The sequence below is a fragment of the Vombatus ursinus genome, unplaced genomic scaffold (genome assembly GCF_900497805.2).
Source record: "Vombatus ursinus unplaced genomic scaffold, bare-nosed wombat genome assembly UNPS02014811.1, whole genome shotgun sequence".
NCBI lineage: Eukaryota > Metazoa > Chordata > Mammalia > Diprotodontia > Vombatidae > Vombatus > Vombatus ursinus.
Window position 1 is genome coordinate 3,601,261 of NW_020954589.1, and position 23,072 is coordinate 3,624,332.

General features: G+C 41.1%; 1 protein-coding gene across 2 annotated transcripts; it reads right to left on the reverse strand.

The window, feature by feature from the left end:
* Positions 1 to 8,887: 8,887 nt before the first annotated feature.
* Positions 8,888 to 23,060, reverse strand: LOC114053507 (trem-like transcript 2 protein). Of its 2 annotated transcripts, XM_027876616.1 has the most exons (7): positions 22,995 to 23,059; positions 21,248 to 21,380; positions 20,634 to 20,796; positions 14,578 to 14,898; positions 13,171 to 13,603; positions 10,507 to 10,613; positions 8,888 to 9,563 (listed from the first exon to the last, which is right to left on the reverse strand). In XM_027876616.1, exons 3-7 carry the CDS (start codon positions 20,692 to 20,694, stop codon positions 9,550 to 9,552), a joined length of 936 nt encoding a protein of 311 aa, XP_027732417.1. In that variant the 5' UTR covers positions 20,695 to 20,796; positions 21,248 to 21,380; positions 22,995 to 23,059; the 3' UTR covers positions 8,888 to 9,549. The 2 variants fall into 2 exon arrangements, with proteins under 2 accessions (XP_027732417.1, XP_027732418.1); XM_027876617.1 differs by lacking the exon at positions 21,248 to 21,380 and having other exon boundaries at positions 22,995 to 23,060.
* Positions 23,061 to 23,072: the final 12 nt, after the last annotated feature.

Genomic DNA, 23,072 nt, shown 5'->3' on the forward strand with positions numbered 1-23,072 from the left:
AAGTGTTGCACCCAGGATTCAAACCCAAGTCTTCTTGACTCCAAGCCTAGCATTCTATCTACTGTCTAGTTAATTTGGCCATAGATCATTTCAAGGGTAGAAATACATAACCTGGAACTCTGTACAAGTCCCAGAGAAGATTTAATTGTTAAGGGAGGGGAGGGATAAGTATTAGTAAAATTTTGGAACAAAATTAAGGAAATTAAACTTATTATCATCCTGGAAAATTGGTATTTAGAGTATTTTTTGTAAAAAAAAATAAGAAGAAAAAGAATTACTTCACTGTCTGGAGGGGAAAAGATCACTAGCATCGAAATGTGCTCAAAGAGCCCTCCTAGTCACATGATATTGACCACAAGGGTCCCATAGGATACATCAAGAGAAATTATTTTAAGACTAAAAGTTACCAGAAATAACTCATAAAGAACACAGAAATTAAATTGTTATCTTGGAACTTTTCTAACTTTTTTCACCTGGCTGTCATAAGCATTTAAGAGAGTTCCTATGCTTCTTTAAACCCTGACCCATGGACCTTCAGGGACCTCAGGGCGGAATAAGAAGTATGATTCAGGAAGTAAGGCAGGGACAGGGCTCAAGCTCCAGCAGGAAGTCTAGTAATCATAAAAATCTGGGATTGGGTGGGAGGGGTCCTGTGGGGTAAGACTTATGGGACATATAACTAACAAGTTAAAGGACTAACACTTAAACCTTTCCACAGCAAGAATTATGTACAAGAGATAAAGCAATTTCAGTTGTTTCTGCAGTCCAACACACTAATAACAACCCAATGAACTAAGAATGGAGAAGGCTAATTAATCTCTAATCCCTAGCTACACTCTGGCAGGGCTGCAGACATTGACCCACAGGATTATAACAGAACTCAACAGTGCCCCACCCTTACACTGTACCACACAAAGCAGGAATAGGGTTTTGCCAGAGAAGGCAGCATGGCGATGTGCTTTGTTACAACAATAATAATGATGGCTAACATTTACATATTGCTTACTGTGTGTCAGACACTGTGCTGAGAGCTTTTTTTTTTCCTTTTTTTTTTTTTAACAATTATTATCTTATTTGATCCTCACAACAACACTGAGAGGTAGGTACTATTATTATTCCCATTTCACAGGTGAGAAAACTGAGTCAAACAAAGGTTAAGTGACGTGCCCAAGGTCACACAAGTAGTAAGTGTCTGAGGCCATATTTGAACTCAGGTCTTCCTGATTCCAAGCCCCATACTGTATCCACTGTGCCATCCAGTTGCCCCAAGCAATTCTCAATCAAAAACCATAGAAACAAAGGGAACTGGGGAGGAATGTTAGTGGCCTGGGGGTGGGGAGTAGGAGAGCAATTCACCAGGCCTAAAGGAGAAAATTAGTAAGAAAAAGGGGAGTGGGGAGGAAGATCGAGGGGAAACTGACATATCCTAATGAAAGCAATGGTAAAAAAATGAAGGAAAAGTCTCTCAAAGGGAAAGGGGTTTGGGGAGAATGACTAAGTATGCAGAAGGGAGGGACTGAAACAAGAGGAAAGGAAGGGGGAAATTTTAATCCAGTAATGGGAAGGTGTCTCACTAAAGGATGCTCCCACAGGGACAGAGGGATATTCTTTAATGGGAAATAGGAAACTTACAACTGTTATAAGCTGCAGATATTCAGTGCTTAGAGAGAGTGGCCATCACACTGCCCTGGGAGAAGGAGAACCAGAGTTCCTAGGGGCAATTAACACCTAGAAGAGTAGGAGGGTGTGGATCCAGAGAGATGTCATGACAAATCAGAGGAAATGATCATGGGGATGAAAAGAGGTAATAATGAAGTACATAATCCTCTTTTTTTTTCTCTCATTCTCTTCTTAACCCTTTACAATCTGGCTCCCTATTCCATTATTTCACCAAAATTGCTCTCTCCCAAAGTTACCAATGATCTCTTAATTGCCACATCCAATTGGCCTTTATGTAATCCTCATTCTCCTCAATCTTTCTGCAGCATTTGACACTACTGATTGCCCTCTCCTCTTCGATACTCTCTTCTCTCTAGATTTTTGGGGATGACACTGCTGGTTCTCCTACTTATTTGAACATTATTTCTCAATCTCCTTTGCTGGATCCTCATCCAAATTACTCCCTCTAACCATAGGCCTGGGACCTCCAGTTGTCCTGACCTGTCTTGTACTGGGCTCCAATGACTGTGGAGGAGAGAGTGAAGTTGATGACTTTGCACAGCCCTGCCTCACTTAAATCCAATTCACTTGCAAGTCAAGACATCACCCTCCTGATGTCATTGATCCTCTTTGAGAATGAAAGACAAACAACAACAATCTAATCAGAGGAATCCCTCAGGGTTCTACCCTGGGTTCTCTTTCCTTCTCCTCTTATACTACCTTACTTGGTGACCTCATCAGCTCCCATGGATTTAATTATCATCCCTGTGCTGATGATTCTCAAATCTATCTATCCTATCCTAACCTTTTTTGCTGACCTCCAATCTTACACCTCCTATTTCCTTTCAAAGTTCTCAAATTGGATGTCCAGTAGGCATCTTAAACTCAACATTCCAAAAGTGAACTCATTATCTTCACCCCCAAACCCTCCCCCTTTCCAAACTTCCTAATTACTTCCAAGGGTAACACCATCCTCCCAGTTCCACAGGCTCACAACCTAGGTGTTGTTCCCTTCATTTCTCACCTGCTCTTATATCTAATCTTTTGCAAAGGACAGTTCACTTCACCTTTATAGCATCTCATTTATACCTCTTTCTGTCTTTTGATACTGCCATTACCTGGTGCAGGCCATCATCACCTCAAGTCTGGACTATTACAATAGCCTGCTGATGGGTCAGTCTGCCACAGATCCCTTCCCACTCCAGTCTATCTTACAAATGAGCTATTACTGTACTGTAAGAAATAACAAATATGATGAATACAGAGAAGCATGGAAAGAGCTATCTGAACTGATTCACAGTAAAACAAGAAGAACCAAAAAATAATATGCACAATGACTACAAAAATATAAATGGAAAGAACAACTACAAAATAACCAAAAATGAATATTAAAAAATAAATGATAGGCTTGGGGGCAGAGCCAAGATGGTGGAGAAAAGGCAGCAACTTGCCTAAGCTCTCCCCCAAATCCCTCTGAACACGTTTAAATAATGCTATAAAACAATTCCTGGAACAGCAGAACCCACAAAAGGATAAGATGAAATAATTTTCCAGTCAAAGACAACTTAGAAGGTCAACAGGAAAAGTCTATTGCACCTCGGTGAAAGTGGAGGCAACACAGGACACAATAGCACAGCCCCAGCCCCAGCAAACCAGGAGGAGACCTTGGGAGCCACTGAATCAGCAGTATTAGCAGCTGCTTCCTGAGCTCCCAGCTTACAAATGGCAAGGGGTCAGAAAGAGATTACAAGGGTCTCTTTGCTAGCATGGAGGCAGAACTCTGTTGCTTTGCCCATTCCCAGATCTGGGTTGCAGTCCTGGGTGGCAGACCAGTGGAGTGGAGCACACCACTAGAAAGTAGAGTGGGGACCCTCAGCACAGTTGCAGGGCTTAAAAGAGTGCTTGTGGTCACTCACAGACCAGAGCACAGGCTAGGAGAGTAATAAATACACTTCTCCTTAGATCATACCACCTTGGAAAAACTGAAAACTTACAAATCAGTAGAAGTATCTTTGAAAACAGCTACACAAAGTTCCTGAAGCTTGGGACAGTGCAACCTCCACCCTCCACCTTGGAAGCAGAGCCCTACTTTAACAAAGAATTAAAAGTCAAATAAGCTGGGGAAAACGAGCAAACAACAGGAAAAAAATCTGACCATAGAAAGTTACTATGGTGACAAGGAATATCAAAACACACACTTACAAGAAGATAATAAAGTCAAAGCTCCTACATCCAAAGCCTCCAAGAAAAATATGAATTGGTCTCAGGCCATGGAAGAGCTCAAAAAGGATTTTGAAAATCTAGTAAGAGAGGTAGAGGAAAAGTTGGGAAGCGAAATGAGAGTGATACCAGAAAAATCATGAAAAAATGAATCAACAGCCTGATAAAGGAGACACAAAAAAATACTGAAGAAAATAACACCTTAAAAAACAGACTAGGTCAAATGGTAAAAGATATCCAAAAAGCTAATGAGGAGAAGAATGCCTTAAAAAGCAGAATTGGCCAAATGGAAAAAGAGGCACAAAAATTCATTGAAGAAAAGAATCCCTTAAAAAGCAGAATTGGCCAATGGAAAAAGAGATACAAAAGCTCACTAAAGAAAACAATTCCTTAAAAATTAGAATTGAGCAAATGGAAGCTAATGACTTTATGAGAAATCATGAAACAATAAAATCAAAAGAATGAAAAAATAGAAGACAATGTAAAATATCTCATTGGAAAAGCAGTTGACCTGAAAAATAGATTCAGAAAAGATAACTTTAAAATTACTGGACTACCTGAAAGCCATGATCAAAAACAACAACAACAAAACAACAACCTAGATATCATCTTTCAAGAAATTATCAAGGAAAACTGCCATGATCTTCTAGAACCAGAGGGTAAAATAGAAATTGAAAGAATCACTTCCTGAATGAGATCCCAAAATGAAAACTCCTAAGAAGATTAGAGCCAAATTCCAGAGCTTTCAGGTCAAGGAGAAAATATTGCAATCAGCCAGAAAAAAACAATTCAAGTATCATGGAGCCATAGTCAAGATAACACAAGATTTATCAGCTTCCACACTAGAAGATCAGAGGGCTTGGAATATGATATTCTGGAGAGCAAAGGAGTTAGGATTACAACCAAGAATCACCTACCCAGCAAAACTGAGCATGATCCTTCAGGGGGAAAAATATTCGATGAAATGAAGGGCTTTCAAGCATTATTTATGAAAAGATCAGAGCTGAATAGAAAATTTGACTTCCAAATACAAGACTCAAGAGCAGCATAAAAAGGAAAACAGGAAAGGAAAATCATAAGGGACTTAATAAGGTTAGACTGTTTACATTCCTACTTGGGATGATGATACCTATAACTCATAAGAACTTTCTCATTATTAGGGCAGTTAGAAGAAGTATATATAGACAGAGGGAACAGGTGTGAGTTGAATATGAAGGGATGATAGCTAAAAAAATAAAATTAAGGGGTGAGTGAAGAATGCACTGGGAGAAAGGGAAAGGGAGAGGTAGAATGAGGTAAATTATCTCACATAAAAGTGGCAAGAAAAAGCTTTTACAGTGGAGGGGAAGAGTGGGGAGGTGAAGGGAGTTAATGAACCTTAATCTCATCAGAAATGGCTCAAAGAGGGAATAACATACACATGCAGTTGAATATAGAAACCAATCTTACCCTATAGGAAAGTATGGGGGAAAGGGGATAAGAGAAAGGAGGGAGTGATAGAAGGGATGGAATATTGGGGGAGGGGGTAGTCAGAAGCAAAACACTTTTGAGGAGGAACAGGGTGAAAGGAGAGAGAGAATAGAATAAACAGGGTGGGAAGGAAAAAGGGTTGAGGAAAATACAGTTAACAATAGTAACTGCGAAAAAAGATTTGGAGCAAGTTTCTCTGATAAAGGCCTCATTTCTCAAACATATAGAGAACTAAGTTAAATTTATAAAAATAAGAATCATCCCCCAATTGATAAATGATCAAAAGATTTGAACAGTTTTTAGAGGAAGTAATCAAAGCTATCTATAGCCATATGAAAAAATGCTCTAAGTCACTATTGATTGGACAAATGCAAATTAAAACAATTCTGAGGTACTACCTCATGCCTATTAGATTGGCCCATAGGACAGAAGAGGAAAATGATAAATATTGGAGGGGATGTGGGGAAACTGAGACATCAATGCATTGTTGGTGGAGTTGTGAACTGATTCAACCATTCTGTGGAGCAATTTGGAACTATGCCCAAAGGGCTATAAAACCATGCATACCCTTTGACCTAACAATATAACTATGAGGTCTGTATCCTAAAAGAGATTAAAAAAAAAAAAGGAAAAGGACCTATATGTACAAAAATATTTGTAACAGCTCTTTTCTGGTGGCAAAGAATTGTAAGGGGATGCCCATCACTTTTGGAGAATGGCTGAACAAATTGTGGTATGTGCTTATGATGGAATACTATTGTGTGATAAGAAGTGATGAGCAGGATGCTTGCAGAAAAACCTGGAAAGACTTACATGAGCTGATGCAAAGTGAAATGTACGGTGTACAAAGTAACAGCAATACTGTAAGATGATCAGCTGTGAATGACTTAACTGTTCTCAGTAATACAATGATTCAAGACAACTCTGAAGGACTTATCATGAAAAATGCTCTCCATCCCCAGAGGAAGAACTGATGGTTTAAGAATACAGATTGAAGCATACTTTATTTTTCTTGAGGTTCTTTTTTTTTTCTTTTGGTCTATGTTTTCTTTTACAACATGACTAATATGAAAATGTTTTGCATGACTACACATGTATAACCTACATTGAATTGCTTACTTTTTCAATGAGGGGAGTGGGAAGGGAGGAAGAGAGAGAATTTGGAACTCAAAGTTTTAAAAACTAACTTTAAAAATTGTTTTTACATGTAACAATAGAAAAAGACTAAATAAACTCAAAAAAAGCAAAAAAAGTAAGAAATAAATAAGAATTTTTTTAAAAAATTAATGTTGCAAACTTACAAAGAACAAGCATGACTCCAAAGATGAGATAGGTTATCATTCCACCTTACTCCTTTGCAGAGGTAGAAAATACACAGGTGTGATCCATTGCACATATCTTCATATGTTCTCAATGTATTGATCAATTTGGCTCATTTTTTTTCCTTCTTTATATATTCTTTAAAAAAAATTTGGTTATATGGTTCTCTGGAATGAGTGAGGGGAAGAGATACTATTAAAATTTTGGTGATGTAAATAAGAAAATGTATATTAAAAAAAAAGATGTTCAGTAGGTAGAAGTGGGACCCCTGGCTAATGGCTGGGTCCTTCTGATAACTTTTAGGGTTCCCTTGCCACATGCCTAATATGACTGTTGGTTACTCTAACTTTGGGTCAGTCTCAGTCAATTAGTCAATAAGCATATATTAAGCCCTTAACCATGTGCCAGGCACTGTACTAAGTGCTGGCAATACAAAAATGGGCAAAAACACTGTTTGAGACTGGACACTGAGGTCCATAGCATCTGGCACCTGAACTTGACCTTTGTTCTCCACTCTTCTGAGCAACCATCCTTGCCTGGAGAATGGGTAGAGAGCTGCTCTTCCCAGGAGACTTTTCAAGCCACTCTCAGAGCAATGATAACTTTCAGAAAGTCATTTTAGTTATACATCCCTTTGGATATCAGCCAATGCAAAGGACTCAGCATTAGGTGGGCAGAGCAACCTGGGATGATCAAGTCTCAGGATATCGGTTCCGATTGATACTTGATTAAAAAGGCTCTGGCTGCTAATGTGATCTACTTGGGTACCTCTCTAATCAATCAATTTGCCCTATATTTTTGTGCTGATGAGATAGCTTAGGACCATTCTCTTATTTCTCACCAATATGTATCCTATCTCTCTAGGTCAGGGATTCTTAACCTTTTATTGCATCGTCAGCCCCCTTTAGCAGTCTGATGAAACCTACAGGCATTCTCAGAATATTTTAAAATTAACATAATAAAATATTATGTTACAAATGTTTATATTATATCATGAGATTACAAAATATCATATTACAAAATTATGAAGGAAACTAATCATATTGAAACAGTTATCAAAATATTTTTAAAAGTGAATTCATCTACCCTGGTTTAAGAAAACTGCAAGTCAAGTACACAGTATAAGTTCAGAGGGAAGAGTCCATAATTCCTTCTATATCTCTGACATTATAGCACAGCACTGAGCACACAATAAGTTGTCAGTAATGCTAAATTATTAATGAATTATTAATAAATGCTAGTTATCATTAATAAATACTTCTTCAATGAATGAATGAATGGATAGATGAATGGATGGATGGATGGATGGATGGATGAATGAAATTTAAATGGATGATGGGATTATTTTGCCCAGTAACAGGGTACACAATCTAATGCTGAGGTACCCTCTTTCTTATCTACAAACTGGTTGTGGACTGTGGAGATTGCTGGAACTTAGACACTAGATTTAAAGTAGCCCCAAGATAGAGAGGATGTCCTGAGGCAAGGAAAGTCAGTTATAGACTGTGATGCTCCCAAAGTTGTCTCTGTCAATAACCAAGCTTATCTATGAGTGGCCAGAAGCAGGATAGTCATGAGTGCCATGTTCAGCCCATCCTATACCACCACCACCAACACCACCCCAGGAAAACAGGGAAAGTCACAGGAAAGTGACTTCCCCAAGTTAAAACCAAGGGAACAGACTCAAGTGGGGAGGAGGGGGTAGAAGCATAAAGACTACTAGATCATTTCCCTCAGAGAGGACAGGCCCATTTGAAGGAGGCCTGGTTTGAATCAAGAAGCCCTTCTCACCACCCCAAAAGGGTTTCACTTCTCTTCAAAGGAAGATTCCAGACCTCCTCTTCCTTCAGAAAGGAAAACTAGTCCAAAACGGAAGCCCACAAGTACCTGTGTTCTCCCCCTTTCCCACCTGACCCCCACTCCATGAAGCTAAAGTTCAAGATGAGAAAATCAGATGATGTAATTACCCCCCAGAAAAAGGACAAATGGAACTCCAGAGTTCCCTAGTTCCTCCCCTTGCAAAGAGGCAATATGGGAATTTTTTCATTTGTAAAATGGGCTTATTAGCCCCTTGCTATTATTCATTGTTGTTGTTATTTAGTTGTTTTTCAGTCATATTCAACTCTCAGTGACCCCTTTTGGGGTTTTCTGGGTAAGGATACTGGTTTAGTTTGCCATTTCCTCCTCCAGCTCATTTTACAGATGAGGAAATTGGGGCAAACAGGGTTAAGTGACTTGCCCAGGGTCACACAGCTGGTAAGTGTCTGAGGCCAGATTTCAACTGCTATCCATTAGGATTTATGTAATCAAGACCTCTCATTGTGGGCAGAATGAAAGGGATCCATCTGGTATCATTTTAAGGAGCATTGTTCCAGGACTGTTCTGTTCTAGAATCCTTTCTAGGAGATTCTGCCAACTAAGAGAAGGCTCAAGATCTTCAGGAGGTAGTGCTAGAAAAGACTTCAATATTGTGTCTAGTCTAGCCCCCAGCCTGCAAAAGGTCACAATGGACTTTTCTCAAGCTGAGCAGGCTGTCTGGGTTGCTGCTCTACTCCTGTGCCCCATAAGCAATGGGCTGGACACCAAGTTTTCTCACCCCTTGCTTAAAGGCAAATACACCCCCTAGTATTACCCAAATCCTCCTACAATAGCTGGCCATCCTCTGAATCCAGGAGCAGGGATGGATTCTCATCCCACTGGACCCTGAAGTCAACTCTTCATTAACCATCTTCCTCTCCGCTGAGTACAGCACCGGAAGACCAGCTGGAAGAGGATCTTCCTTCCATAGTGGCTGGGACAGGGTTGTCTCAGACTACTTTAGCCTGCTTCTGAGGTTTCCAGCTCTTCAGGCCTGTAGGACCAGGATAAAACTGGACCATCTTATACATAATAAACTGCAAAAATATAAAGAGAATAGAGTTCATAGACTATACCAATGCAGCATTGCCAACCCATACTGGGAGGTACTATGTGTATGTTCTTCCTTCACTCCCATCCCCCAGATTCAGTACTAAAAATGGAGAAGAAACCTTCTTGTACCCATTAAAATATAAGCGCCTTGAGGGAAGACTTGTTTCCCTTTTTTCTTTATATTCCCCCACAGTGCCTGGCCCAAAGGGGTAGGGAATATACTTGTGATTTCACAGGTACAGGGAACTGCCAGGTAAGGAAATTCCCCCTACTGATACAGATCAGCAATGTCTCTATAGCTTATAGACTTAGAATGTTTAATTAGAACACTGAGAGATTAAGTGACTTGCCCAGGGTCTCAATATGTGTTAGAGTCAAACTTGAATCCAAGTCTAACTGCTTTCAAATCATCTCTAAAGCTTGTTGCTTAAGTCATTACCCCATGCCTGGAATGCTCTGCCCACTCACTTCTGTTTTCCAGGTTTCCTATTAAGATCCAGCTCAAATCTCTCCTTGTGCAAGAATTCCTCCAGCTGCTAGAGTCTTCCTCTTTCAAATTACTTTCCAACTACTATGTATGTATCTTGGATATACCTTGTTATTTACATGGTCTCTCACCAATTAGAATGTAAGCTTCTTGAAGACAGGGACTGTTTTTACCTTTCTCTGTCTCTCCATTGATTAGAAAAGCAAATAGCCTAAGTGCTGACTGACTAGTTGCCCGGGAAGCCCCGGGACTTGTGTGCTGCTGTTCCTCATTCCTCTGACCATGAGGTATCATGAATATCAACTCTCCCCAGGGAAAGGAAAAGGGACATCTATAAAGGAGACTGAATGACATAGAAGGACCAGTAGTAGTATTGGGGCAGACCTCAAACAAGATCTGGGCCAGCCTCCCGCCCTTAGGCAGGCCAAATTCTTACTCACTTCCCATGCGTTTCTTTCTCCATAGGACATAGAATACAACTGAAAACATCAGGATGGTGAAACTTCCTCCCAACAACATGGAACCAGTGAGGCTGGAGTTGTGGAAACTAAAAACAAAACAAAATAGGAGAATGGAGAGGAAATATGGTTAGCACAGATGTGCTGCTTCTTACAATTCCCACCCTAGATTGAGGGAACTGGTGAATCCAGAGTGATGAGAATGGGGAGATTGAGAGAGGAATACTTAATCCTCCTTAATCTGCCCCAAAGAAAGGAGTACAGAAACCCAAAGGCTCTCTAGCTGGAGATGCCAGCAGAACTCCCAGACAGCACCCTTATTTATCACTGGATTCCGAGTAAGAAAATAATAGTCCCTAAGAACCCAGATGTGATAGAAAATTAACAATCCTAAATTTTGGATGGAGAGGTCACTCACCACACAGAATATTGCCAAGGGATACTTAGTGTGGTGGGGATTGTGTCCTCTGGCAAAAGGAATCCCCCCTCCTTAATCCCTCTCCATCATAAACTCTACATACACACACATGCGCACGTGCACGCACACACACACACACACACACACACGCACACACACACACCAACTTTACTCTTCAATCAGAGCATGTCCCCAAAAAGGTCTCCATCAGCAATTGATGGATAAATTATTTTTCCCATGAGTGATGGAGAATACCTGTCTTTTCTCCCATCCTTATTTTCTTCTTCATATCTATAATCCTCTGTTCCTTACCTCTTGACCTACCAACTACTTCTCTCTTTTTTCTCTCTCCCATCTACAATCCCCCATTCACCCACAATGCCCATAAGTATCCAAACGTATCTCATACCTTCCATCTCCCATGTTTCCATTCTTGATTTCTCCTTCCCAAATTGCCTGACTCAACAGCATCTCCAAGATGGGAGAAACTTCAGAAGCTTTCTAATCTGGCGCATCCCTAAGAAAAGGAATCTCTCTACAATATCTCTAGCAAGAGCTTGTCTAGTCTTTTCTTGAAAAACTCCAGTGAGCAAGAATCCCTCACCTCCTGAGGGAGTTCATTCCAATTTTGTCAGCTGTAATTGGTTTTTTAAAAGCTCAACTAGGGATTTCTTCAGCAAAAGTACTCCTTATAAAGAAACTCCCTCTGTCAATGTAAACTGTTGAGGTTCTTGCCCAAAGTTGCCACCCCCAGGTTCTCATTGCCATGGTATACCTCTTCTGGGCCTCAGTTTCCTCATCTGTAAGTTGAGATATACTAGTTCTGAAGCTCTGCAACTCATACTCTTGGAAGGTTACCAGGGACATTGAAAGGTTAAGTGAAATGTCCAATGACTTATTCTTTTTTAAAAATTAAATTTTATTTTATTTTCCCAGTGACTTATTCTTAATTAAAGCATACTGGCTTGTTGTGCTTGTGAATTAATTTTCTAGATGTTTACTAACAATCTCTTCAAAAATAGGTTTCTGAATTTTGCTGAGAATCTTAGTCAAGCTCATTGGACCATAGACTGTGGTCTTCATGCTCTTCCCATTTTTTTAAAAATCAAGATGACATTTGCTCTTCTTAGAAGTCTAAAAGGTCACTGACCATGGCTCAACAATCATATTTACCAGTGAGATCATGGAATGAAGTTTGAGTGGGCTTGGGAGCTTGAATTCATCAGGGGAAACTGGGTCCTCTCCTACCATCTCCTTACTTAGCTTCAGTTTTAATTTATTATTAATCATTTTTGTTCAGTCATTTTCAATCCAAAAATATTCCCCTTTACAAGGGAAAACAGGAGCAAAATTAAACTTGTACAGTTCTCTCTTCTCCCTGCCTTTCATCATCATTATCTCATCTGCTGAGAGCAGTAGCACTATTACTTTTTAGATCTCTTCTTTTCCTTAATTTTGACTTAAAAACAAAACCTGGGGACATAGCTTTCTCCATCAGTCTTAGCTCACTTTAAGCTTTACCATTCCTTATATTTTTCTCAAAGGGTCATGTAACACTTTTGTATTCATTCTCGGTTCCCTGTCCTTGCCTTCTTCTGAGTGTGACTTTAAAAATTTTAATTGATTAGTGAGCTTTTTGTGGGTTCACATAAATTTCCTTAAACACCAACTCCCTTTCACCAGTTTTTCCTTCTTATTGAAATTATTTCTTCTTCATACTTTCAGAATTTCATAAGAACTTCCCATTTTTCCAGGATGGATTTCACCTGATTTCCTCATATCATATGTCTTATCTCTCATCCCAACTTCTCAACCAGTTTTCCCCATCTGTATCTCCTACCCCATTCTCTACTCTATTTCCTATTCCCCACCCCCTGTGCACATGCCCTTATATTCAAAATACATCTTGATTTGCTGTTCTCCATACCTTATCTATTATTCCCTTCACCATTCTCCACTTTAATTATATAAACCTTGTTCCCAAACTCAACTCCTATTGTCAATCCATTGCCATTCCACACACCTACAACCCACCTGCCTGTCCCCCATTCTCCTCTCTCAGTTCCCTACTTTTTATTAGCTTTATCAGACAAAACGTCAAATCAGAAAACAGAGCTTTGGTGATAGGTCTGATGTGAGTCTTGCATCAAGGAACCATTAAAGCCTGATAGAGAGTTGCTGATGTCTTTGACAAATGGCATTGTCATATCCTAAGACTGGTAGGGTACCTGTTAGGAGTTAATTCCTTGGGGTATGATCTGATGGTGGTGGATACGGTACCAGAAGATCTGGCCTTGACTGTGACCAACATCACTGGGGCAACGCGGGTGGATCTTGACTTGCAAGGAGATCCACTAGTTGCTGAGGATCTTGTGGTCATCCTTAATGTGGCAGTGGTTATGGGTCTGGTGACTGGTGTGAATCTCATCTTCACTCTAGATATAGTGGTCATTGATCTGGCCATTGTAGGGAGAGTAGCTGTGTCAGCTGGCATCGTACCCATAAAGGCAGGTATAGAAGTAGTGATAGGAACAACCATGGGCAGGTCCTTGCTCTTAGTGAGGAATGGGCCAGTGGTGACAGCAGTCCTAAAGGTGTGGTCTAGTTCCTGGATGGAGGCTTCCTTTGTAATAAGTGGGCTGTTTCTCTCAGTTGAAGGTGCTGAGGAAGCAAATAGAAGGAAAAATTAATATAGAAGTGCTGACTGAGATGAGAGACAGAAGACCCTGTCTCCAGAAGTTTCAGTAGGGTTTCCCGGTGTTATCTTCATCCACTTTGGGGGATTCAAGTACACAAGTTGAGATGTGTGGGTTAGGATGGGGATGAGGAATAGCAGTGGAGCTGGGACAAAACTGAAAACTCCTTTGTATCTCACAATCCACATTCATTACAACTACTATCTATGTGACCCTGGGCAAGGCACACCTGGGACAAATTGAGTTTGGGGGAGTGGCTAACCCTACTTTGAGTGAAGCAGGGATACAGATCTCCTGTGCTGGCAGGGGCTGGTCCATTACCCAAAGAGTAATTTCCCTCTTCTCCAAAATGTTTGGGAAGAAAGGACAACAGATTCTAGGTCCATAGATTTAGAACTGGAAGGGGACATTTGAAGTAAGCTAGTGTAGCTCAGCTTACAGATGAGGAAACTGAGGCCCAGAAGATGTATACCATGGCAATGAGACCATGGGGGTGGCAGCTTCGGGCAGGGTTTACTCTAGAACCTCAACAAGAATGTGAAATCAAGCTTGGGCTGGGGAGGGGTTCCCCTGACTGTGTTCTTTGTCATCACCATGACACAAAGCTACTTTTCTGGCATGATAGTTCTGGTTTTGGTTCTTTTGGTAGAGGACATTCCCATGACTCTGCTTGTCTTTCTTCACCTCACACTGTTTCCTTATGCTCCTACTCCCTTTAGAATAGATATGACTTTGTCCAATTCAGAGGTAGAGGTGAGAGATCTTGCTCCTTTAAATACCAATTTAAGATACCAGCCACAGTAGTGTGGAGGGAAGTGGAGAAGAGGAATGCAGTCTCTCCTCTCCTTTCTTCCATATCATCCTCAATAAAAGGAGGAGCTGATGAGAATTCAAGGAATCAGAGTGACCTCCTTCCCCTCTCTTGAGTTAGACACTCACCTCGCGAGACCACCAGCTGAATACCCTTCACGGGGTATAGTGAGCGTGAGCTATTCCTCATACACCAGTATTTCCCAGAATCTTGGTGCCGAAGTCTCTCCATGGTGACAATGAGGAGCCCGGCCTGGGAGTCATCATGGAGCTTGTAGGGGGGGCTAAATCCTGCACCCCGACTGAACCTTGAGTCACACTTCTTCCTTCTCACCTTGCACCAGACCTTGCCCTCCCATCGGTCAGAACGGACAGTGTAGGAGCATTGAACAGACAGTGTCTCTCCTTCTCGGTGACGGACTGTTGTATACACATCCTCTGCCTGGGAGGCTGGGGGACACACACCCCAGTGGGGATGGGGAAAGGGAAAGGGAAAGAGAAAGAAGAAGGGATAATAAAACAAAACATTGAAGAAAGAGGCTAGAAATCCCTAAGAGCTGGAAGGGACCTTAAAGGCCATCTAATCCAACCTTCTCATCTTCCGGAAGAGGAAACTAAGGCCCAATCACATAACTTTCTCAAGATCACACAGGCAGAGCTGGGCTTTGTTCCTTGGGTTCCAAATCCATTGCTTTTTCCATAGTACAAAGGAAGCACTGGTACAAGGAGTTCCTCTCTGAGAGCTTCCTTCACTAATAAAATTATGGTTCTAATAAAAAATAACTAGTGATAGCTGGCATTTGAAAAGTATTTTACATACAGTATTTAATTTGATCCTCACAGCATCCTTGAGTTTGATTTGCCCAGGACCATACACGTAGTAAGTGTCTAAGGAGGGATTCAAACCCAGGTCTTCTTGACTCTAAGTCCAACACTCTCCACACTATGGCACTGGTCACCAGAGCCTTGTCTTCTGTAGTGTCTTCCCTTCCCAAGACCACTAAGAATTGGTTAGTTAACTCTGTGTTGAACATTCCTTATGTATACACAGCCTTGTAGTTGGAAGTGTGGGAAAGAACACACAGTGAGGGGAAAACATAGTTCCTGCTTTCATAGGATGCCCAGTCAGATGGGAAAGACACCCTCCCTGTCCTCAGAGTACCCATCACTGGGATGGGGGAGGCATTGTGAAAGCAGTGTGGTACAGAGAAAAGGGTGGTGGCCTGGAGTTAGGAGAGGGCTAAGTTTGAATCCTACCTCTGACCCTGTGCTTCCTTGGCTAAGTCATTTCAGTTGTCTGACCCAAGTTTCCTAGTCTATAAAATGGGGATCATAATAAAAGCTATAATGCCTGTGTCACACAGTTATTTGAAGACCTAGAGAGGTGATATCTGCAAAACACTTTGCAAACAAAGTAATATATAAAGGTCAGCTGTCAGTGATACTGTTTAAGTGTGTTTAAATATGAATGCATTCTGCTTTAAGCCAATTCATGATGTGAAAATCCTGAGTTACAAAAACATGATAAAGGATTGACTATTCAGTTCACAAATTCATTCATTATAAGACTTCTTTAACTTGCAAACCTCACCCCAGTGCATTTAAAATTAGATTTAATCAACAAATCTATCAATCAACAAGCACTTACTAAGTACCTACTGTTTGCCAGACACTGATTTGACTTCCACCCCATTGCATGAAAGGAGGTAAAGCTTTGTTGGAAGGTCCTAAAAGCACTAAAAAGATTAGGAATAAAAGAGAAATCAGAAATGGGTAAGGGCTAATCAGAGGAATTTTCCTAGAAGAAATTAGTTATAAACTGAATTTTGGAAGCCAGGGAAATGGATAACAGGATTTGAGGTTGGACAGAAATTTTGAGATCCTCTGATCCTTCTTCTATATCTGACTACTCCTCAGTTTCTCACGCCGGGGTCATCCATCATCCACCATCTCCTGCCTCCTTTAATAGCTAAACTGTGTGATCCTAAGCAAGTCATTTAACTCCTGTGTGCCTCAGTTTCCTTATCTGAAAATGATGGTGTTGGATTGGATGGCCTCTGAAGGACTTCTAGGTCACATAAACAACAAGACCAAGTAGATTTTTTCCTGATCCTTATGACCTGTCAAAGTTCTCAAAAATAGAAAAATGTATCAAAGACAAGGCAACTTCAATTGTCTCCAGAGTCTAGGACGCCAGGAATCCAAAAGAAGGTTCAAAAATATATAGACTAATGGCTATTCTGAGCCCCTTCAATATTTCTTTCCCCACCACCCACCATGCTACTAGCAGCAAGGCTGATCCAAGTACTAGCTGATCTAAGGACTTGACTCATGGACTTGCAACATAACCCAGCCCCACACCTCAGCATCCCTTCCCTTTTCCTAGTGCCTGAGGAAGTTTTCTGGAGGCTCAATGGCCAGGACTATGACAATGTTCTGTGCTACAAAAAAAAATATTCTGTAGGAGGGCAAATGAACAGAAAAAGATGTATGAGGGCAAGAAATATGTCTGGGCTTGAAAGAATTCAACTCCATACCTCTTCCACCCAGAGATTCAGAGATTCAAACGCCAAATGACAGAAATCACCCCAGCTCTGGTGTGTCTAGTGTGACAGAACTCTGAACTGCTGAGGAACAGAGAAACAGAGCATTATGTGTGTGTGGGGGGGCAGACAAGAGGAGGGCTGTGCCACATTTCGCCAAGCTTGAAGGAAAGAGCCCAGTATCCAGCTCAGGATAGTTCTATCCCCCGAAAGGCAGTTGGAGCACAGACCTAGGCTGGCGAACCATAAATTGCTCAGTGTTGGAGGAGGCTGAGACACTTTGACATCTAAACCCTATAGAAACCATCAGAGGGGAGAGAGTAAGAAAGTGAGAAATAGGGAAAAGAAGGAGGGGAGAAAATAGCTAAAATTATCAAAGATCTTACGAGGAAGAAAACCCAAAGGTTTTGAGGATAAGCAGATAAATCAACAGGGAAAACATTAACAGCAGGGGAAAATATGGGCTCCAGATCTTTTCAATGATTTGGGCTTCTAGGAGAGAAAATGCTGTAAAACAAAGGAAAATGAATCAACACTTGGTAAGAGAGAGGACCCTGTGGAATTTGAGAATAGAATCACAACACACTATTCCTAAGTGGAGAAATGAGAATTATGAGGGCAGAATTTATGGCCTGCATAGCAGAAATAGTAGAACAGAAAAACTTGAATCTGTGATGGAAAGCCTAACCAAAGAAACAACAGGGAAGACAAACTGATTAGGAATAAAAATATAGAGACATGAAGGAAAATCTAGAAGAAGAAAAGCAAAAGCAGTAATATTAAAGGAAGACATGCTGTCCATTCAATATCGATTTTGAAGATAGGATGCATAGAAATAGCATAAGGATTATAGGTCTTCTAGAAGAACATGACAAGCCAAAAAAACCTAAACACCATTATGCAAGAAATAATACAAGAAGGACCAGAACTTCTGAACACAGAGAAAGGAAATACCAAATGAAAGAATGCATAAATTGCCTCTGGATGGATTCTAAAGTTCCTTCCATTTCTAAATCCATGATCCTTTGATTCCAGATTACTCCCCAACACTCTGTCACTGTTCTCTTCCATCTCTACACTCCCATTCCTAAAGGTGCAGCTATCATGTCTATGAAGATGACTCCCAAACTGTATATCCAATTTTAATATTTCTTCAGAACTTCAGTATCACATCACTAACTGTCCTGCTTGATGTTTCCCTCTAAATGTTCCATAGTCACCCCAAATTCCTATAATGGAACTGATAAATTTATTCCTCTCTGAACTTGCTTATTTTTGTTGAGAGATCATTCTTAAGTCACCCAGGTTTGCAACCTTGGAGTCACTCTTGACTCCTTCCTCTCCCTCACATCCCATTTTCAAAGCATTAGATTGTTAACTTTACCTTCCCATTTTCTTTCACATCCATCCTCTTTTCTCTACTCAAACAGCCATTATCTTAACCCAAATTGTCCTCACCCCTGACCTGAGTTGCAGTAGCACCCTCACTGGTCTCCTTCCTTTCCGTACTTCCCTCCTCCAATCCATACTCCAAATAGCTGTCAAAATCATCTTCTTAAAACATAAATCTGGCAATGTTACTCACCTGAATAAAAGTCATTAGTGTCACCCTATTGCCTCTATGATAAAATATAAACTGTCATTTAAAGTCCTCCACTATCTGATTCCAGTCTGGATTTACAGATTTATTTCCTATTAATTCTCTTTCATACATTCAAATTCTAACTAAATTGGCATTCTAGCTATTCCTCAGATTTATAATCCCCTCTACAATCATATAAGAGGCTGCCTGGAATTCCATGCTGGAATGCCCTCCCACTTCATCTCCCTTAGCACAGTGCCTAGCACATAAAAGGTGCTTAATAAAGGCTTATTGACTTCCTTCATCTCCATCTCTTGGAATCTTTGTTATTGTTTGATTGCTTCAGTTGTTCCAACTCTTCATGACCCCATTTGGGGTTTTCATGGCAAAGATAATGGAGTATTTTGCCATTTTCTACTCATTTTACAGATGAGGAACTAAGGCAAACAGGGTTAAGTGACTTGCCCAGGGTCATGCAGATAATAAGTGTCTGAAGCTGGATTTGGATTCAGTAAGATGAGTCTGTCCACTGTGCCACCTAGCTGCCCCCTTGCAATCATTAGCTTCCTTCAATGCTCAATAACAATTCTATTTCCTATGTGAAGGTTTTCTTCATCCTTCATCATCTCTCCCTCAATATTATTCTTTCTCCTCAAATTACCTTGTATTGGTTTATCCATACGCAAGCTATACCCATCCTCCTAATAGAACATAAATTCTTTGATTACATGATTTGTTTGGGTTTTATAATTAAATCCCTAATGCCTATTATACAACAGGGGCTTGTTGAATTGTTTAATTTGTTGTCATCTAGTCCAGCTCCATCATTTTGTGAATGGGAAAACTGAGATCTAAACAGGAGAAGTGATTTGTTCACGTTTCTCTTTCCATCACACTTTGACATCTTCATAGAGGGGAAGATGAGAACATTGGGTTGCCTGGCTCCTGCTCTCTGTTAGATTACCTGCAAATAGTAATTTCTCCAGGGCTCCCTGGTAACTCAGTGCCTATGACAGGGATGCTGAAAAGGGAGGAGGGGTTCAAGTCCAAGGCACTGTAAAATCCTAATCCAATATCCACCGTAGAAATATTTTTCCATTTTGAGAAAGCCTATTTTCTGCACTAAACTGTATGGTCCCTAAACTAGATGGCTTAATATATGAAGGGCTTCTGGAAGCCCCATCTAGAAATGCCATGACTGGAGATCTGTAGCATAGGGGAGACAAATTTCTATCTGGGATGGGGCAGAGCTTATCCTGCCTTGAGGCTGTGGGATGGATAGGATGACTTTGGTAGGGCCCTGCTGACCTAGTGTCTGCATAGTTTGGAAACCAACTTGATCTTTGCCTCCCAATCCACCCCTTGCAGGTGGAGAAGAGGTTTCCTAAATGTTGAAAAGATTAATGGGTAGTGGTAACCCAGTTGCCATGACACTAGGAATGGACAGAGTTTCCAAAAAGACCAATGGTCATTGCTATGCTAGATAGCCACCTCTAGGGATGGCCCCAACCCAGGACAGGAGGTGGGCATGAGCATTCTGAGAACCACACATATTCATTTATACTCCCAAGGGACTTGTACATTCACCTGCTGATGAAATCAAAGTTGTGAAGTCAGAGCCAATCAGAGACACTGAGCTCTTAACCCCCTTAGAGAGCTTAAGGACATATTTTAAGAGTCAGTTCTTTTAGGAGGAAAGTTAGTATCCAAGTTAGAGACCTAGCAAATGGAAGACCCCCAAACAGAGACTGATCAGACTTGCTTGGCACTTTCCCAGCCAGTTACTTTGATATGCTCAGTAATAACTGGCCACTGAAGTTAAGATCACTCTCTCACAAATAATCACATCTTTCTCAAATAATATTCAAGCTTTTTAGATAGTGAGAGAAAGGGAGAGATAGAAAAGGTCTTTCTGAAACACAAATGGTTCAAGGGTAGATTCAGTAAGGCCTTCTCCCCACCATGCAGAAAATCCCTCTCCTACCTCCAAGACAACCTACCTCCCACCCCTCAGAATCATGCAGTCATCCCAGGCCCCACCTGCCTTTTCAGACTCTCACCTGAGAAATAGAACAGCAGCAAGAGAAGTAGCAGCAACCAGAGACAGGTCCCTGGCTCCATGGGGCTCTAGGAGGTCACAGCCTCCTCTGAACACTCCCCCAGGGACTTGGGCACCTTGGGGTCCTCAGGTCAACGTCCAAAGCCAGCTCTGGGCCTTGCCACCTGGGTGTAGTAAATAGGATGGTGAAGTTGTGAAAGTGAAATTGTCTATTTAGGGAAATGAGGAAATTGCTGGGAACCCACGTGAGTGCAGCAAGCCCAGGGCCCCAACCGCAGGGGCCCCAGAAAGAGCCTATCACTGGGAGAGGCAGCCTGCTATTACTTCCTTTTCTTACTCTTTGCAGGTGTGGCCAGTTCCACCCTGCCCTAGAGCTCCTTTGCCTCAGGGCTTTGATGCCCCTTAAATCTGGGAGATGGTCAACAGTCTAGACAGAATAATTGACATCTATATGTCTTTAAAGCTTGCAAAGCATTTGCTATAAACCGTATCATTTGGTCCTCTAAAGAACTTGGTGAGGTAAACACTCCAAGTATTGTCATCATCCTTTTACGGATGAAGAAACTGAGGCTCACAGTGAGGTTCAGGAACTTTGTCCAGGGTCACACAGCTTACCATTGCCAGAGGCAGATTCAAAACCAAGTCTCACTCCAAACCAAGTTTCCACTCCTTTGTTCTGTCTCCACAGATAATGTAGGGGTCTTCAGCTCAGAGAAGGAGAGGATCATTTGGTTGGTGACAGCAAAGTCTGTAGAGTAAATGTGATACAGGGGAAAGATGCAAGATCTGGGGTCAAAAGACCTTGGTTTGAATCCTGGGTTTTGCCACTTACTACCTATGTGACCTTGGACAAAGCTCAGGACCCCTCTCTCTTAGTGTTTTCTATAAAATGAGCTTCTAAATTCCTTTTTCAGCTTTAAGGGTATGAACTGTGTTGTTATTTTTTGTTCAGTTGTTTCGGTTGTGTCTGAATCTTTGAGACCCCATTTGGAGTTTTTCTTGGCAGAGATATTGGAGTTTTTGCCATTTCCTTCTCTAGTTCATTTTACAATGAGGAAATTGAGGCATACAGGATTAAGTGACTTGCCCAGGGTCACACAGCTAGTTAAGTGTCTGAAGTCAGAAAATAGATAGTGGCTCTTTAAAAGGGAGTTTCCTGGGTCAGCATGGCTCAGTACTTTGCCTTAGTGTTGCCGGGAAAGAAGGGCTCCCCAGGGGAAATAACATACCCATTCATACATTCAGAATCAAAGAATACTAGAACGGGACGGGATACCCAGTTCTAATCTAGCTCATCTGGTCCAATCCTTGCTTTTAAAAGACCAGGACACTGAGACCCAGAGAGGGGAAGGGGCTTACCAAAAGTCACAGGCAGAGAAACAGAGCTGGAGGCAAGGGCTCCCAGAGGCAATTGGATGGTATAGTGAATAGAATGCTGGACTTGGAAGCAGGGAGAGCTGAGTTCAAATCCAGCTTCAGGCATGTAACAACTGTGCTATCCAGACAAAAGTTTGCTGGAATTGGATCATACCAGCTCAAGCTGATTGCTAAATTTTCATTGGGAGCATTTGTACTGTTACAAATCAGGCACTGATTTTTTTTTTTAATGATTAAAAAGTGTTAGAGAAACTGTTAATAATGCAAATTAAGCTCAAAAGTATATCATGTGTGTATTTTTCCCCTGGAATGCCTATTGTTAAGCATTTATAGGCATACACCTGAACCCAGGGTAAGTCATTTAACCACCATCCCCAATCTCCTCATCTGTAAAATGGGGATAACAGAACCTACTTCCTCATGTTTTGGGAATAAAATGCAGTGATATTAGGGCAATGCTTTGCAAAACTTAATGCATTATATAAATGTTATTATTCCCCAGTGCTCTTTCCACTACATCTCCTCTGACTTATTCACATTCATTCTCCTTTTTAACAACTTTATTTGTACACAGGTCTTTCCTCCTGTATTAGATTGTAAGCTCCTCAAAAACAAGGCCTGCATACATTACCCTCTTAGCACACAATTGGTGCTTAACAAATGTTTGTTGGATTCTGTAGAATGGAACAGAACCATGGTGCATATCCATTTACAAACCCTCATTCTCACTCAACCATACTTGCCAATTATACACTTACATGTGTTCACACACAGTCCTGCTCACTCAGAATCCTGCTCACTCACCCACATGCATTCATTCATTCATTCACTCCTAGGCACATCTATCCCCTCCCACAGAACAATATTTTGTCACCAAACTTTAAAAGGAAGTCTGGGGTCTCCTTAGAAATACCCAACCCTTTTGGTTTCTCTCCCTTCTCCCACCCCTCATTCTTTGTCTTTATAGTGGTCCCCATTCACATACCATTTTCCTTGTGTCTCCCACACTGCTTTACAAGACCCTGCATCTTGCTGCCTGCTTCCTCTCACTCATCTCTTCAGA